This window comes from Python bivittatus, unplaced genomic scaffold (genome assembly GCF_059951505.1).
Source record: "Python bivittatus isolate LINGU-HERP-01145 unplaced genomic scaffold, Pbiv_v1 ctg000330_np1212, whole genome shotgun sequence".
Classification (NCBI taxonomy): domain Eukaryota; kingdom Metazoa; phylum Chordata; class Lepidosauria; order Squamata; family Pythonidae; genus Python; species Python bivittatus.
The window spans coordinates 8,960,588-8,978,687 of record NW_028277058.1 but is presented as its reverse complement, the minus strand read 5'-3'; the positions used below and the strand labels follow the sequence as shown (position 1 = coordinate 8,978,687).

At 38.9% G+C, this 18,100-nt stretch overlaps 2 protein-coding genes across 4 annotated transcripts in view; both read left to right on the top strand.

Moving 5' to 3' along the window:
• The window catches only part of CPED1 (cadherin like and PC-esterase domain containing 1), a 96,636-nt gene extending 88,091 nt beyond the window's left edge, over positions 1-8,545 (top strand). Inside the window, exons 22-24 of one of the 2 annotated variants that reach the window (XM_088141685.1) lie at positions 1,306-1,393; positions 3,389-3,535; positions 4,990-8,545. In XM_088141685.1, the coding sequence (XP_087997811.1) occupies positions 1,306-1,393; positions 3,389-3,535; positions 4,990-5,217 (463 nt within the window). In that variant the 3' untranslated portion in view covers positions 5,218-8,545. Of the gene's footprint in view, positions 1-1,305; positions 1,394-3,335; positions 3,536-4,989 lie in introns of those variants that run through there. The other variant, XM_088141686.1, reaches the window with a different exon arrangement.
• A 4,132-nt stretch (positions 8,546-12,677) lies between these two features.
• WNT16 (Wnt family member 16) lies at positions 12,678-18,100 on the top strand. Of its 2 annotated transcripts, none has more exons than XM_088141529.1 (4): positions 12,678-12,773; positions 15,296-15,590; positions 16,047-16,333; positions 17,636-18,100. In XM_088141529.1, exons 1-4 carry the CDS (start codon positions 12,678-12,680, stop codon positions 18,098-18,100), a joined length of 1,143 nt encoding a protein of 380 aa, XP_087997655.1. The 2 variants fall into 2 exon arrangements, with proteins under 2 accessions (XP_087997655.1, XP_007438357.1); XM_007438295.1 differs by having other exon boundaries at positions 12,678-12,775; positions 15,313-15,590.

The following is an 18,100-nucleotide window of genomic DNA, read 5'->3' as shown; positions in this document are numbered from 1 at the left end:
GACTTATAAAAAATTGGTACATTATGTTCACTTTCTTTTGGTATAGCACTTCTTACATCGCCTTTTTGTGATAAAACTAACCGAGTATTTTAAATAAGAAATGTAAAAACCAGTTCCACAATGTCTCCTTGAAGAGGGAAAAAAAAAAAAAGGGTAAGGCAAGGAGGGCATTTTTCTTCTATTTGGGTCCAAAGCTTCCTATATCTATTAAATTTATTGGGCTAGTTAACTGGAAGAAACTGAATATCCTTCAAAACGTTCATAGCGTTGCTTTAGCCTACACAACTGAATGGAACCATAGATCCAAATATACAGCTTGCTGAAAAAAATACAATGTCCACCACATGTCCACTGGGACACATGTTGGGCTTTTGCAGTGCCTGGCCATCTAGCAACAGGCACGGGAAAACCAGTGAATCAATCTCCTTCCTCAGACGGAGAGCTCCTAACTCGATGGAGCTGTTTTTGTGAACAGCTGTGGCAGAACTTTTTGAAGCACTTTGCTTGAATAGAAGGTCTCATACGAAGATAATTGGAATGGCATATCCCTGAGGGATGAACTCACTCTCCCTTCTCTAATCCTATATGGAGCAAAATGAGTAGAAATTGCATTTTCAATCAGTTCCTTAGCTTAGTTACATGCGTGACACTTTCTGCTGCCAGTACTACAAAGCAGTGCAAAACATAGTGCTTGGCTTACACATCAATTCTTTGGCATGTGGAGTTATCCCATTTTCTAGTCAGGCAGAATGATCTGCATTCTGTTTGCTCTGAGGACTTAGAAAATATAAAATAGCTTCCATTTCAACTTGAGGGCCAATTCACTTGTCCATCTCTTTCAGATTGCTGACCATTGTCATTTTATAGCTTGTTTTTGTGAAAATTACTTCTTACTGTAATCATTCCACTCCAACTGCTTGCAGGTTTAATCTCGAACCTGATAAATTATAAAATAAACTGGCATAAGAAATCCACCCCTCAAAATATGTTCTTACTGTTATGATTTAACCAAAAATATCTTAAATTGATAACTGTGGAGAGATCAGCCTTGAATTATAACTCAAGGATGTTCTCTCCATAGTTATCAACCTAAAATTATATTGGTATTATATGAGACCACTGTTATCTTCAATTTTCACTTAGTGTTCACATTACCAATCTGAAGATTAAGTTAAAAATCAAAGTTTTAAATGAAATGTCATTTTGTTGAACCTGAATGTTACATCAATGAGAATTTCTTAAAATACTACACCTATGCAAATCCAAAAATAAAATATATCTATTTTTTTGTCACTTGTTCTATAGAATGAATCTCTCAAATATAATGGTAGTGATAAAATCCCTGGGAGTGGGCTTTCATCTGCCAGTGGATGGAGTGCACACACTCTCACCAGTAAGTTACATTTTGTTCGTAGTCTGTTAAAATTAATTGTTCCTTTAAACAGTAATTTTTCTTTTGTTTGGCATCCTGGCCCTAAGAATTGCACTGATTCTGTAATGCGCAAGGACATCAATAATAACAATAACATAACTATCAGCTCTTCAAGGGTGGCAAAATCAAGAAACGAGCAGGGATTCCTAGAATGCTCTTTATTGTTGTAGGGCAGAATAACAGAATCTTGAAAGCCTGTTAGAGTATCTGTCTACTCCATCTTATACCAAGCAAAATCAAAGCAGAGTTATTCTGAGTTTCTTTCTCATGCTTTCCACTTTCTCAGGACTAAGTAGACTTTTCTTGTCCCATAACAATTCGTTGCTCCCTTCCTTCTTCCCAAAGCCTGATCTACATTCTTTCAAAACTATAATGTTCATGATAAACAATAAAAATTTAAAAGTACATTAAGATGTAGCAAAATACCCCCCCCCCCAAAGCAAAACACAGCAGTACCTCATTACTCCCCAGGTACCATCTGGAAGAGCTCTTAAGGGGGAGGCTATTCCACAGAAAAGGTTCCTCACTGAAAAACAACTTTGGGCCTCAGCCTCCCTCACTTCATTAAAGTAGGGAACCACAAACCGTATTTCTAGATGAAAATAAACTTTGAATTGCACAGGTATATTAGGCACATGCTGGGAGTGCCAGACAAAAAAAGGGCTGCTGCATTTTATACCAGTTGCAGTTTCCATGTGGTCTTCAAAGCGGCCTCATGTACAGTGCATTGTAGTAACTAGTTGAGTAGTGTTGAGGACGTAAATCATTACTGCAGGGTCCTTCTGCTCAAGAAAGTGTTACAATTGGCACACCCAAAGGTCCCCCTGGCCACAGCCTCCACCTGCCTGTTCAGCAGGAGCCATTTATTCAAGAAGATTACCAAGTTATGGCCATCCTTCAAGATAATACCTCCTTCTCAAGAAACAAAACAGAGCTTAGTAGAAAACCATGATGATCAAACAACAACTCCATCTTACTGAGGTTCAACTTCAGTCTATCTTGTCCCATCCCCAACATCCTCAAAACACTGAAACAACTTTTGACAGCTTTGGTAAACAAGTGGCCCTTGTCCAACTGTGGTAGAAATGTAAATAGCCAACAGTGTGATACTTTCATTTCCTCACAATATATTTCTTCCCTCAGTGGCCATGCCATCTGGTGACAAATATGTAAATTATTATGAAAAAGTATGGTCTGAATTTGCCCTCCCTGCCTCTCTTCCTTCCTTTTTAAACCATGCCTGTTACATGAAGGGTAAGCAGACTTCAGACATGTGTCTTTACTTTGCTTTTTTAATGCAAGTTGTGCCAACTGAAGCTGAACATAGTAATTTGTTCTGTGTACCAAAAGTGAGCTGTGTTTTTTTGACACAAAGCTTTCCCAATATAATTTGAAAGAGTGTCAATTTTTGTCCTATCGTTAAATTATTAAAGTTAGATATCACTTTGATTTACTGCCTATCACCCAGGAATCTATTATTTGATTCTCATTTGCCTGTATTACATTATACAGATTTTTTTCACAGTATCTAGGAAACTTTGAGTGAGATAAAAATAATATAATATAAAGTTGGATTCCAGCCACATTATAATGAGTTTGACAGAAATGCATCACTCATTGCATACAGCATTACCAGATTAAACCACTAATAGTTTTTTATCTCCTCACTTGTAAATAGCTGTAGGATTGGGGTGCCTAAAAGACATTTGATTTCTGAAATATTTTCTCTATCCCTCCCTCTTTTTATTTCTTTTCCTCCCTTTCTCGTTTGTTTTAAGAAGATCAGTTTGGGAGCTGTTTTAATCTCAGACATTCTTGTATATACTCAACACAAAAGTTGAGATTTTCTTCTCAGATTTCCATACAAATCATTCATTTGCTTACCATTCTTTTATTCAAACAGAAACTAAAATAAGCAAAGAAAGTTGATGTGAGGTATCTTGATTTAAACTGCAGGCAGAAATACAGAATTTGTGGAATGAGAATCTTGCCATTCTAAACACTGCAAAACAGTATGGGTATGAAGTAGTCGATACTTTCATTATTACAATGGGACGGTACAAGGAATTTTTGCAAGGGAAATGTGGATGTCATTTTCATGAGGTAAGTATTTGGGGTTAATGCTCCAGCACGGGTATTTATAGGCTTTTAATTTTGTTCAACTTTAATGAAAATGTTTGAAATATAGCTGTATTTTGGCAATCCACTATGAGCATTTTACAGTGAGATCAGTTAGGGATACATGCTATTGAACATGGTGCAGCTTGATTCTTAGTAAACATGCCCAGCAATGTAACATGAACAGGGAAAGAAGAAAAAGAACATATGCTGTGTTCGTGTGAACAGAGAAGATGCACTGAAAGGTAAAACGTCAAAAAGAGTATTATTGAATAAATATTAAGAGAATTGCTGAGAAAAATACCAATCCATGTCCCTTCAGCTTACCAGGAACCCCAAAGAAATGGCAGCTGATGGACCCTGAACCTGGAAGGTAACTGTGTGGCACTTTTCCAGGTCTTTGGTTATGTACTGAGGTTCAGTATCCAAGGACTTTTGCCACCATTTTTACTTCTCTGTAGAGACAGGGAGTATAAACAACAAAAACACCTGGAGATGGCTTGGTAGCCCATCTTATCAGGGACTTGGTCATAATTCAGACAGTTGACACAGCCAGAAATATTTTTGAAAAAGAGGGGGTCCCTAGCAGGTAACACTTGGGGATGGTCTGATGACATATTTGGGGAAGACTGTGGACAGCATGCAGCTGCCCCCCTCCCACCAGGAGGTAGATGAAGAAGCTCATGGCATCCTCTTTATCTTAATGTTACAAGTAGGAATACAGAGAAAAGGGTTAAAGGCCAGAATGATTTGGAATTCAATGCTGCAAATTCTAGAGCTGGCTAAGTAAAAATAATTACACACAAATTGCCTCAGTTGGCTATGCAGATACATCTTATATGTGTAAAGGGGAAAAGCTCCTTGCCAGTCTTGCACCCTGCATTTGCAATCTATGCACACTTCTGCTCAGAACTCTAAATGCGAGCCATGAGAAAATGAGTGGTTTCCCAGGAATATTATTGAAATGGCTTTAAAGAAATCAACTACACTCATCCGGAAAAAGCAGATGCGTGCCCATCCATTGTCATTCTTTCCATCCATTGCCAAAAGTAAACAAGCCACAAAGTTTATCCACAGAGTTAGTCCTGAAAAAGCATTTTTCCCCCCAAGCACAGTGATATTTCATGCTTCAGTATTCTATCATACAACCATGGCAGGGTTGGCAACCATACCATTATTTGGGCTGATATTGATTTTGGTGTTTGTGTGCACACTTACATTGTTGGAGAGACAGAAGCTGCAAAGAAGAAAAGGATAGGAACTAAATTCACCACTTTTCAAGATTGCATTGTAAGACCTTTAAATGATTGCAGAATAAAATGACAGTAGTTTTTAGTAACTGAATTGTTATGCATATACAGCTTGAACTGAGGATTTGTTGCATGAACTTGAAGCCTTGGTGTGAATGTCTTGCAAACCATTGCTTCTATCTGTTTCAGGTGGCAAAATCAAAAGTATCTGAAAGAAGTTTTCCTACAGCAACAACATTCTCAAGACCCTACGCTCTGGGCAAATATTTCAACAACCAAAGCAACCTTGTGAAACTACAAGCTTATGCATCCAATTCTCAATCTCCTTATCATGTGAGAGGCCCAATAAATCAAGTTTATTCTGAAATACTTCTCAGCAGGATCTGCAGGAATAACAGAAAGGATGCTGGCATGTAATTTTGAATGGTGGAGACGTAGAGTACTAAGACTTCCCACTTTCCCATGGGGCGATCCAGAGACCCTCTCAGATTTAGTGCACACTTCTCTGAATGGCTGAACACATTAGCATAATTCAAGACATGTGGACATTTCGTCAAAACCTTATAAAATCAAGATGCGTCTTCATAGGTCTGTGGTTTCAGAGGGAGAAACAGAGAAGTACAAGGGGCAAAAGCAAGAAAGAGGAGTTACTTGAAATAGTGCCCAACATTAAATCAGTTGTAAGCTACGTTTATGCAATATTGTATGATAGGATGTACTGTATTTTATTCACTATGTTTGTAGAAACTCCTGAAGTATAGGTACAGATTTTATGGATATATCTTGTAAAATGTAAAAATCTCATTCCATGTTTAAAAGTTTTATGATTATAGGTGAAAAAAGCAATAGAGGAAAATGCACTTCTAGCATTTGTATTGAGGAAATGATGGCATCAGCTCTCCTTGCGCTTGTTCTAGGAGTCCAAAAAAAAAAAAAAGTCCAACAGGGAGATTTCCTGACAAGTTTTTGTCCAAACTGATTGATTGATTATGTGCCATCAAGTCAATGTTGAGTTCTAGCAACCACATAGACAGATTTTTCTCCATGACAGTCTGTCCCTTACCTGGTCTTTCAGTTCTTCCAACAGTGGATTCATTGCCACTATAATTAAATCATCCATCTTGCTGCTGGTTGTCCTCTTCTTCTCTTTTCTTCCATCGTTCCCAGCATTACAGCCTTCTTTAGAAAGCTAGGCCTTCATATAATCTGTCCAAAGTAGGATAATTTGAGCCTGGTCATTTATGCCTCTAGTGAAAACTCTAGGTTGATCTTGTCCAAATTAACCTGATTTATATTCAGAATGCCAGGTAACTTCCACTTGTTGTTCCATTGCACTAAGATTAAACATGTACAGTGTGGCTGCATGAAGATGTTTTGCTCCTTCTTCCTTCTTTTTCCTCTGTTGTGAGGTGATCCAAGTTTCAGAGTGCTTGATTGTCTTCCAACAGAAGCAAGAATTTAAAAAGGATTGCCTGTATAAATATCTTTATATCTTATATCTACATTTTGCATCTTTACTGCTCCTACATTTTTCTTCCTCCTCCTCCAGTAGTGGAACTGACTTGAGAACTCCTAAACAAAACTATTGTACTGTTTAGCAAAGGGCATTTAAGAATGGGGAAAGAAACCTTCAACTCTTTCAATGGCAACTTGGATCAAGCTAATATGAGAAAGACTGGTTTCCTAAAAACCATGCAATGAGGTTGTAGCTGCATGATTTGAACTGGTAGTGATTATTTTTTACTCACATTTGTAGTGATATGATGTATATGCACTGGGTTTCCTTTCACTCTGCCAGAAATCATGCCCAAAAGTCTGAGGGAAGTCACAGAAAATCCAAATACCATTTGCTCAGCTCATTGGGATTCTGTGTCTGGTAGCCCAGTTCACCTTGTTGGGTGCATATTGCCAATAGAACCATAACAAAAAACCAAACTCATTTTCCTGCAGTGGCCTTGCCAGGATTATCTGCAGGGTATGGTAAAGATGGTAAAGATGGTGGCCGGGGCAGTAGGACGCACATAAAAAAAAAATGGGAAGAGCTTTGATCTCATCATCATGGCTGCCATCTTGAATTTTCTGATCGTGCCCTGCAGACCTTGCTGGCCCCTGCCTTTGCACATGTACTTTTCCTTTGCTCATTTCTTTGATGTTAGAGTGCAGTGTCCTCAAAATTTATCTCTGAATAAAAAAGTTTTTAGTAACCTTACAGAAATGATTATGCAAGTATCTCAAAAAAAAAAAAATGCATACGAAGTCTAAACTTGAAGTAACCTGTGATAGTGCTGAAGGTAAATCTGAAATAAAGGTAGACTTGCCTTACTGAAGAGTCTTAAAAATAATTATACTTACTTATAACTTGAATATTCCTATGGATACAAATTCTGATTTTTAAAAATACATTGCGAGGTGATCCAGGTTTCAGAGTGCTTGATTGCTTTCCAACAGAAGCAAAAATTTAAAGAGGATTGCCTGTATAAATATCTTTATACTGAAAGTAATGTTAAAGTTGGACTCATATGGAAAGTCTTTTTTTGAAAAACTAGAATGAATTCTAGTTGTGTTATATAGTTCATGCTGGCAAATGTGCAATGCGGTTTCTGCATATTCACCATTATATGGTTATCCTATGCTGTCCTTCACTGGGTTTAATATTTCTCAGATGTTGCTCTTTTGAAAGCAACATTTCAGTCCTATATTTTTATATGCATATTTTTATGTAAACTTATCACTGTAACATGCACATCACTCTAATATGAATATGGACCATAGATGTTTATCAGTGGTATCTAATTTGTAATTAGGCAATAGTAAATATATATAAAATAAATATTGATATACTATATGACGCATTTCCTTGATATGGGTATCTTTTTAATTGGCATGTGAAAACAGATCACTGAAAGTATCACTTTCTGATGTATATTCAGTTGTCTGTTTTCTTTAGTATGCAAAGCATCTTTACAAAGAGATACACCCTAAACATCCTGGGAAACCACGATGACCAAGCTGATTTTATTGGATCTCTTTGTGGATAAATAGTATTCCCAAATGCCCAGCAATTTCTTGATATTTATATTCATGCATCAGGATATTTTCAAATGGCATCAAAGCCTTTACTCACTCTCATTCACTGATGATGAACGTAAAACATTTGTAAGGGGCAAGTCAAGATAAGAGACATATACCAGTATTTAGACTAATAATAGTCTAATAGTCATTCCCAACCATATTGCACTGCCATTCATCAGATTCTTTGTCTACGGTTCCAGACTTATTCAGACTTATTCAGCCTCTTGTACCACAACTCCCCACTCCCCCTGGGTATCATAATGTGCTACTGAAAACATTAGAATATCATCTAAAATAAATTTGACAAATTTTAGCAAATAGACAAGCAGTTGTACAAAAATCTCTCTGACAATTGTTCTTGATTTGATGGTTCATCTTAACATTTGATACAGACATTTATTCAAAAACCAAATATTCTGTAATTGAGGATTAGATCTAAAGAGTATTGATGTATAAACAGTACAATTCTCTAACAGCAATTTCTTGTTCTCATATAAAAATGTATCTCCCTTATTGAGTCAGGTACTCTAAGTTCCACTTTCACCTTGGTAGGTAGTGAGCCTCTAATATTTTGTGTTTTATTAAATATGATTAATTCTGGTGAGTAGATCTATTTTGATCTCTTGCTGCTTTGTCATCATTGTTTTAAATGTGTAGACCAGTGTTTCTCAAACTTGGCAACTTTAAGGTGTGTGGACCTGGGGAATTCTGGGAGTTGAAGTCCACACATCTTAAAGTTGCCAAGTTTGAGAAACACTGGTATAGACTAAAAATTATGCTGGAGAATATTGGGAAAGGAAGTCTGGTATACCTGGAGGGCATCTATTTAGGAGGGCTGTTTTAGATTGTACTGTGAATACCTCTTGAAGATTTTTTTTAAGTGAAGGGCAGTATGCAAACACCTCCAAATAAATATATATATTTATCTGGGACTAATCCCCAGTAGACTCTATTGGACTTCTAAGTGAACTTGCTTAGAGCTGAGCTGCAAGTCAAAACTCCACTTTTGCAAAGATCCATGATACTGCCTGAAACAAAATTCTGGATAATGTTCTTGTTACCCACAAGTATGAATACACTATAATTTTTTTCCACCTGCATGCTGAGAATCCTCCTTAGACCTAGCCTATTTACTCATCTGACTACGTGCAGGAATGCAACACAAGTTTTCCTCCCATGGGGGTAAGAACATTCCCTTCCTTTGTTATTGTATTTTTTTCAAAGAAATGTAGGAGTGGAGAGAAAATATCTGCGTGTGTGTGTAAACCAATACCTCTTATTGATATTTAACATATTTTTCATGAGGTCTAATAAACACAATAAATAAAAATAAGTTGCATGTATGCCATTTGCAGGGCAACATGTTAGACCTAAGTCCAATCTACTGTATGTTAATGTTCTTGAAAGATAATAAATTCTGAGCATGGAATATGCAAATACTATGTTGTATACTTTCTTTGCATCCCTTTGACCCAACATGACTTATTAAACCATCAAGATGTACTTTCTTAATCAAGCCACTCTTCTGCTATGTTTAGTTCATTGAGACCTTCCTGTGACACACCATCCCCCAAAAGTTCCTAAAGTCCAAACTAAAGAATGTGTCAAAATCAATTTTTAATCCTTTGCCAGGACATTCTGGTTGGCACTTCCTTGTGGCTGGCTTCCACAGTGCATCTGGAACGTTAGAAGGATGAAAAGATACATGACAATGAACACAGTGCTATGTTGCTATCAGGACTGGCAAATACTGATTAGTATTCTGAGTCTGACTGGGTTCCAGATCCATGGTGAAGAGTATAGTTGGGCAGTGTAAAAATCAGATGTAAGAGCTTGGGGTAGGAGGGAAATTTGTAGTTTAGAGAGTTACTCAGCATGGAAGTAGGAGTAAATAGATTGAGAATTAATATCTATACCCACTTCCTCAACAATAACTCTAAGTCTGTAAAATTGTATGGAGATTTAATTATTTTCTTCTGTGGCATTTCCAAAGTGCCCTTTTATCAGTCATCAACTTTTTGGTGTTTTTGTTACATGTTACCAGAGCATAACCAACAGAATTGCTATTTAAAATTAAAATATAGAAGAAAGCATGAATTTACAGTTCAATAATATACTTACCATCCAATTTCAGAAGGGTGGACTTTCCTTAAGCATTTTTGTTCCATGTTAAACATTAAAACCATAATAGCCTAAATGATCAACTTAAACATGTGTGTCTTTAACTCTCAACCCACAATTTAAAAATTACCTAACCAATTAATTAGTCATTGATTTGGTTGATTTATCTTTTGGTTAAAAAGAGAGGGTTACAACTCATTTTTATTCTGGTAGATCATCATCTTCACCAGCTTGAAAACAGCTTTACAGCAAAGTAGAAAGAAGTGTACTGAAACATCCTGGTGTAATGGAGTCTGCCTGTCCTGGCTGGATAATTCTTTAATTCTGTGTGCAGAATTCTTTCCCTCTGGGCTTTGCTTTTGTAACCTTTCAAAACAAAGAGCTGTGTAGATCAACTGTTGAGGAGTATTGGGAGACCTGGATTTATACTCTGTTTCCTCATTCCCCACCAGAAAGCATATAAATTAAACAACTGGAAAGCACATTGAATGACATGACATGACGCACAAACTCTTGTATTTGGATCTGCGTTTTTAAAAAATTTCTGCTTATACTTCTCTTTTGTCTTGTTCCAAAGGCCTCAAAGGAAACATTTTAAATGTTCTCAGAACTTCAGATTCTTGTAATTAAAAGAAACTGTAATTGCCATCCTCCATGCTTTATCATAGATAGATCACAGATTTACTTTTAAAAAAACATTAATAGGTAAGAAATTATGTCTATGTATTTGTATTTGTATTGTGTGTGTGTATGCATATGCAGATAGATAGATAGATAGATAGATAGATAGATAGATAGATAGATAGATAGATAGATAGATAGATAGATAGATATAGATGATAGGTAGGTAGGTAGATAGGTAGGTAGGAAGATAGATAGATAGATAGATAGATAGATAGATAGATAGATAGATAGATAGATAGATAGATAGACAGACAGACAGACAGACAGACAGACAGACAGACAGACAGACAGACGGGAGAGTGGCTCCTACAGATCCCAGGAATGACATCCGAGCTCTCTGTCCAGAAGAGTGCAGTGCTAGGAACAGCTAAGATGGTGCGTAGAACCCTCAAACTCCCAGGCCTCTGGTAGAGGACCCGAGATTGAGGAAGACACAGACCACCCATAGGGGTGAGAGGGTAATTTATTTATTTATTTATTTATATATATGTGTGTGTGTGTGTGTGTTTGTGATACATATATACAGTCTTTCCCTCTGTACAGCAGACTCTGAACTGTGAATTTTTTTTTCTTTGACAACATTCTCCCTTTTTTTTCTTTTTTCTTTTGGTGATTAAGACACAGAAACATGTTGACATGTTGAAAACATAATTATAGAAAAGCCTTAATTATATTGTAGTAATCTTGCTACCAACTGCTTTTTGTTATAGCCTGTGTTTTATTCTCATTTATATCGACTCTTGGTACAAATCAGTGTCTATATCTCATTAATAATGCCACTTAAATCTATTCTTTAAATTAAATGAAAGCAAAAATATGATACAAAAACACGAAATTAGGAGAGATGGGGATTATGGTTTGAGAGTTGGAGATTGGAGAATGTCATTCTCCCATCTCCCACTTATTTCCCTACAACTCCATCCCCAAAATGCTCTTTCCCCAAAAATGTATCATACTACTTTTGCTATCATACAGATTTCAGGGTGCCGTTCTGAAAAATATCTCAAGGGGATTCTCTCTGTGCAGGCCAATCACCTGATCTCAATTGTCACCATTCATTGCAATGTTTTTCAGTATGCAAGCCTGTGATCCAGTCAGGAATTGGTTTCATTTTGAATTAATTTAAGCATTCAGTCCAGAAACATTCATTAAGAACTGATGCTGTTTTCGGAGGCATAAACATGTAGTAATCCAAGTCATTTTTCAGGATGCAAAGCTTTCAAAAAAGCACAAAGCTGAATGTAGGGTTACATTCAAAACTTCGAATGAACGTTGCCCAAGAACTAAATGGCATGTCTGAATGTTGACATGGGCAAGTATTTTTACTTTTTTTTTCTTTCCAGCATACATTCCCACAGGAGAAGGATGCTGGGAACTTTATTGCCAACCCATAAAGTGAGGCTTTTGAAGGGCCGGACTCCAAAGTATGCTAGTTACCTTTTTAAAAAGAATGCATTTGTTTGTTTCACAATACAGTGAAGAGAATATAAAAGCCATATACAAGAGCCTTATTCTCCGCTGGGCAGGCGCGGTGTCGTGACCCGAGGCTGCCTGCGCTTCCGACAACAGGTAAGGGCATCTAGCGATCGCGCTTCGCGGGTCCAGAAAGCCTATATGCTCAGTACCCCCGTAGATCTTCCTTTTATTATTATGGACGCGTGCACGGCCAGTCCCAACCAATCAGAGCTACGTTGAATATTCATGACCTCCCTCTAGCCAATGAAGCAGCGGGCAGGGAGCACAAAAAACCTGAAGTCGAAAGAAATAAAGAAACTCCGCGCGCAACTTTTCTCACCTTCCAGCGCGGCGCTGGCGCTGGCGCGGCTCTTCCCCGGCTGGAGGATCCCTCGCGTTTAACTCCCAGCGCAGCGAGCGTGCCCGGCGAGCAGAGCGCAGCGTCGGCCAGATCCCCAAGGGCGAGGGGGTTGGCGGTGCCCGCGCCCGAACGAGCAAGGGGGAAGGTAGGGCTTTGGCTCTCCAAGGAGCTCCATGCGTTGGCTATGGAGAAAGGGGCGCCCTTGGGACTGCCTCGCCTGTGCGTGCTGTGGACGGCGGTGCTGTGGGAACTCTGCCCCTGCGGCGCCCACGCCGACTGGATGTGAGTAGAGTGGACTCGCTGGAGCCGGGCGTGGGAGGGAGCGGTTTGAATCTCCCGGGTCTGTAATCTGCAGGAGTGCCCGGCGAAGGATACGGGATGTGCGCCTTCTGAATGAGCCAGCGCCGCCTCCACACTGCGCAATTCCATGATTGTCCTTGGGTGAAGCGCTGCAAATGACGTTTGTCCCCTGCCAGAGGCCGGGCGGATGGTAGTTTGAAGTGAAAACATCACTGACGAGCATGAGCAATCCCAAATCAAATGCCGTTCCCTTGAAAAGGCTCAAACGGTGACAGGATGACAGTTCTTAATGATGTTAAGGCAGGTCACTTTCTACTTCCTAACTAAGAGGCTTTGAATCCGCTGAAAGGGGAAGGATCTCCAGGCCAGTTGAAACCTCGCAGCTGAGTGGTTTTTTCAAGCCCAGCCTCTTTAGCCCTACTTACATTGTAGTCTGTGTCAGTATTATTAATGTGCCGTAAAACAGAGTTTTTATTAAATTACAGATCAACCAAAAACAGATTAACCAAAATGAAACCATAGGGAATGTATTATATACTTTATTTTGCTAAATAAATGACCAGCTGCTTGTTTACAGCATGTTCAGATGGTCTAAAAGGTGAAAGGGAGGTTTGAATGTGTGCATGTATACACACACACACATACATACCTATTTAATGTTGTGTGAAAAGAGCCCAAAACTCTGGCTTGAATGCATTAAATCTATTTAAATCTACCCTTACTGCATTTCCTGAAGGCCCAAAGGCTTGTGTGTGGAGATGCTCCTTTAAATATATTCAAAGTGTGTACTGTTCCCAATAATTGTGCCAGAATAACAACCTTATTTAAAACACACACACACACACACACACACACACAGAGTCAGAATACCTGGGCCCATTAATCTTTCTGATTACAAAATAAAACCATACTGATGGGCATTCCACCGCTGCTTGTTGTCTTGTGCTATCTGAAATTATTTAGAAAAGTTGTTAAATGTGAATGCTGTTATTTTAATATTTTGAAGATAGGTTTAAAAATTATTCTCTAATTACTCAAAAGCTGGCAGCATTCAGGCAAACTTTATCTGAATTTAGAAGCTAAGCAGAGTCAAATATGGCTACACATTTGGATGGGAGACGACCCATCTTAGGACTATGACTAGGCTAGGAAGTCAAAACATCATTGTGGAGGATAGACAATGGCAAACTGCTTCCTTCTGGTTGCCATTATATGGATGTATCCATGGAGTCCCAAAGGATTACATTTGACTGGAAGGAAGTTGCTTTCTAAATGGGCATGGAAGTCTGAGGGAATGTGTCAACTGCTATGCAGTATGCATTGCTATAATCTTATACCTTTTTTAAAAAAATAGTTCTATAGCATTTCCTGCCATTTGATAGACTGTATTTTTCCAAATTGAATTGCCTTATAGGAAAAACTATATTATTCTGAATGTAGACTTAATTTGAAAATGATCCTCTATTTAATGTGGTTTTTTTCCATGTAAGACCTTTGTGAGCACACAAATATGAACATCGGACATTTCCAACCCAAATGGGGACTGAGCTAATCTCTTTTCTGAAGACTGCTCATTCAGAGGAGCTCACAGAACTAAGTAGACCACATGTTAAATAGCCCCATTCCTAAGCACTTGCACAGGCCTGGCCAGGTAGTTCTTTTATTTCAGGTTTGCCATTCCAAACTATCTGGACATAGCATCCTAGAGGGTGTGGAGAAATGTTCCAATAAAAATTAAAAGGTGTTCTTCGCAGCACTTGTAAAATAAAACCCACAGGGCATGTTCAGTTTGAATATAACAAAAGCAAGCAATCTTAAAGGATGTATTTCATTTGGCACAGGGTGCGGAGGACTGCACTGAAAAAATGGCAGTGGGGAAAAAAGGAATAAATTAAGAGTAAATACATTCGAAGTATGAATAAAGACAGTAAGTAGCAGTAGCAAGATGCTTCCAAGAGGTCTAAAAGAAGAACATTGAAAGGCATAGCAGACATTCTTTTACACCTTGGCCACCATTATTTTTTCTTGAAGATAAACTATATATACTGTATGCACACAGAGCCTGCATTGTCATCAACTTGGGCTTGGAAAAGACTGAAAAGTTTAGAGTGCAGCAAAAAGTATTTTTGAAATGTAATTTCAGGCATGAGTCTGAAATTCATGGTATCCTGGATGTTATTCATTTTTAATTTTTTCTAGATCTCTAGGCTTGTAAACAATTTAATTACTTTTGAAATCACTGAAAGAATAGCCCATGGTCCCCAGACTCCTGATTCTTTGCCTATAATTAATCTTATTAGCCAGTGCAAGGAGGCTGTCACTTAATATGCCTACCCCAAGTCTCAGCTCCTTTGTCCATCTGTGTTTGATGATGGTGTGTCATATTTTTCCCCATCGTCACTCTATGGAGCTGTGGCAGTTCTTGACCGTAGAGGTTTCATTATGGGCCACCTCTCTGTCTGTGAGCATAACATGAAACACGTGGTATTTGGGTCTCACCCCCGGGACTGCTTTTGCAGGTGGCTGGGTATTGCCTCCTTTGGTGTCCCAGAGAAATTGGGTTGTGGTAACCTGCCGCTGAATGGTCACCAAAAAGACCTGTGCAAGAAGAAGCCCTACCTCCTGCACAGCATCCAAGAAGGAGCACGCTTGGGCATCCAGGAATGCCAGAGTCAGTTCAGACATGAGCGGTGGAACTGTCTACTCTCTCCGGAAACGGTGTCTGCACTTTCCACTAATCCTTCATCCATCTCCGTCTCTCCTGCTTTCTCCGTCTTTGGCTATGAGTTGAGCAGCGGTAGGTTCTTAGTTGGCAGCAGTGGTGGTTGGGAGGTCCTCTTGATGGCTTAAGCCTGAACTCTTATGGTCAATGTTGGCCAAGCTAGACCAGGTTCTCATTAGCCCAGGAACAGAGTGATGCTATTTGACAACTTGGATCATCCGCTTACATAAACGAAGTAGGGTAAATATATTCATTTCTGAGGAAATTGTAGGATGTGAAAAAAAGTTTCTTGAAGAAATGTTGTGAATTATTGTATCCTCTCATTTATATGATTTGAGCATATTGGTCCCATTCATGACTCAGATTCCGACTAAGTTGTTTATTGATTGAATGGACTTGGGTAGAACTGATTTTCTGGAGTGAGACCAGATGCTAGTACTCTTAGCTGCATGTTAGCATCATTAACTTTTAACCACAGGAACATACTGCTGATTTTTAAAACAAACCCTTGTATTTATTTTTTTTTTGTAGGTACCAAAGAAACAGCATTTATCTATGCTGTGATGGCAGCTGGCCTCGTGCACTCAGTGACACATTCATGCAGCGCAGGGAACATGACTGAATGTGCCTGTGATTCCATGTTGCAAAACAGTGGTTCAGCTAATGAAGGCTGGCACTGGGGTGGATGTTCTGATGATATCCAGTATGGAATGTGGTTGAGCAGAAAGTTCTTAGATGGTCCTACAAAAAACATCACTGGGAAAGATAGAAATGGATTGATAGTCATGAATCTGCATAATAACGAAGCAGGAAGACTGGTATGGATTCAAATCCTTTCCCTTCCATTCTTCTCTCCCATATATCCATGAATATTGGTGAGAGGAGGTTACATGTTTCTTTTATTTAGTTCCCATCTGAACATAGGGTTCATGTGATCATGCCTCAAGATATTTTGTCTGTCTGATCTCCACGCTAGCTCCACTATGGCAAATAAGTGTGGAGAATCCTTGACATGTTACTGAATTACAGATCTCAATCTCCTGTACCATTGGCCATGCTGGCTGGGTCTACTGAATGTTGTAATTCAGTAACAACTGAATTTCCACCAAAGAAGCTCTCTCTACCTGGGTGCTCTTCAGAATGGGCTCCACTAAAGAGAATGCACTTTCTGTGTGGAAATTAAGCTTTGAGGAAACCACATATGACAATATATTTATTTGACTTGTTGTGGGTACCTACAGTCTGAGAGTACTGGAAAGTTGTCAGCCCTTTGAAATAGGTCAGGAAATGTACTCCACAAGAAATATTTGAACTCTAATTTATTGATACAGGTTAGAGTAACAGAAGGCCTGAGAGCCTTTTTCTTCCCTCCCTCTTATACCAAAGAGCAGTGTTTTTCAACCTTGGCTACTTGAAGATGTGTGGACTTCAACTCCCAGAATTCTCCAGCCAGCATGCTGGCTAAGAAATTCTGGGAGTTGAAGTCCACACATCTTAAACTTGTAGAGGTTGAGAAACACTGCCAAAGAGGGTCAAAGAGTTAAATTTTTTTCAAATACCTTCTTTAAGCCTTCCTGGGCTTAGTTCATATTCTGCTAAGTGCCATCTCCTTCCTTCTTCAGTGCCATCTCTTGTTCTCTGCACAAGTCATGTATATGTTTTTCTGTAGAGTGAATATTGATGTACTGGCCCTTCTTTATTCATACAGAAATCTGAATGGGGTCATGGACTGCAGTAAGTAGTAAAGGCTATCAGAATGGTACATACAGTCCACCTTCCCCTTGAACTTTCAGAGCAGAGAAATACAGATGTTATATTATGTACAGGATTTTACGTGATTTAACGGGAGCAGGAAGCTATCCCTCCACATTGCTTCCAAAGTGTCTAAATGCTGAATACACAAGCTGCTGCCACTTTGTCCACTTATGCAAGCTGCTGCATAGTTTGAAAATTGCATGCTGTATTTCTGTTGTACCTAAGGAAATTTGGCCCTTATCTCTGAGGAGCAGCTTCTAAATAAAGACAAGACACTCAAATGCTTTGGAATGTGCTTAGTAGTATCCTACCTAATAAGAGAGTTGATCATGTCTGATTGTGGTTTGCTTTAATTTTTCCTCCAGGCAGTAGCAAAATTGATGTCCATCGATTGCCGCTGTCATGGTGTATCTGGTTCTTGTGCTTTGAAAACTTGCTGGAAAACCATGTCATCCTTTGCAAAAGTTGGCAGTTTTTTAAAAGAAAAGTATGAGAACAGTATCCAGGTTTCTTACAGACTAAGAAAAAAAATACGCAGGAAAGAAAAAAGCCAACGGATGATCCCAATCCACAAAGAAGACCTGCTCTATATCAACAGATCGCCCAATTACTGTATGGAAGATCGCAAACTGGGGGTCTCTGGGACGCAAGGAAGGGGATGCAACCGCACATCAGCGGGGTCTGATGGATGCAACCTCCTCTGCTGTGGCCGTGGATATAACACTCAGGTAGTCAGGCACGTGGAGAGATGCGAGTGCAAATTTGTTTGGTGTTGCTACGTACGCTGCAGAAGATGCGAGACCGTGACTGACGTTCATACTTGCAAATGA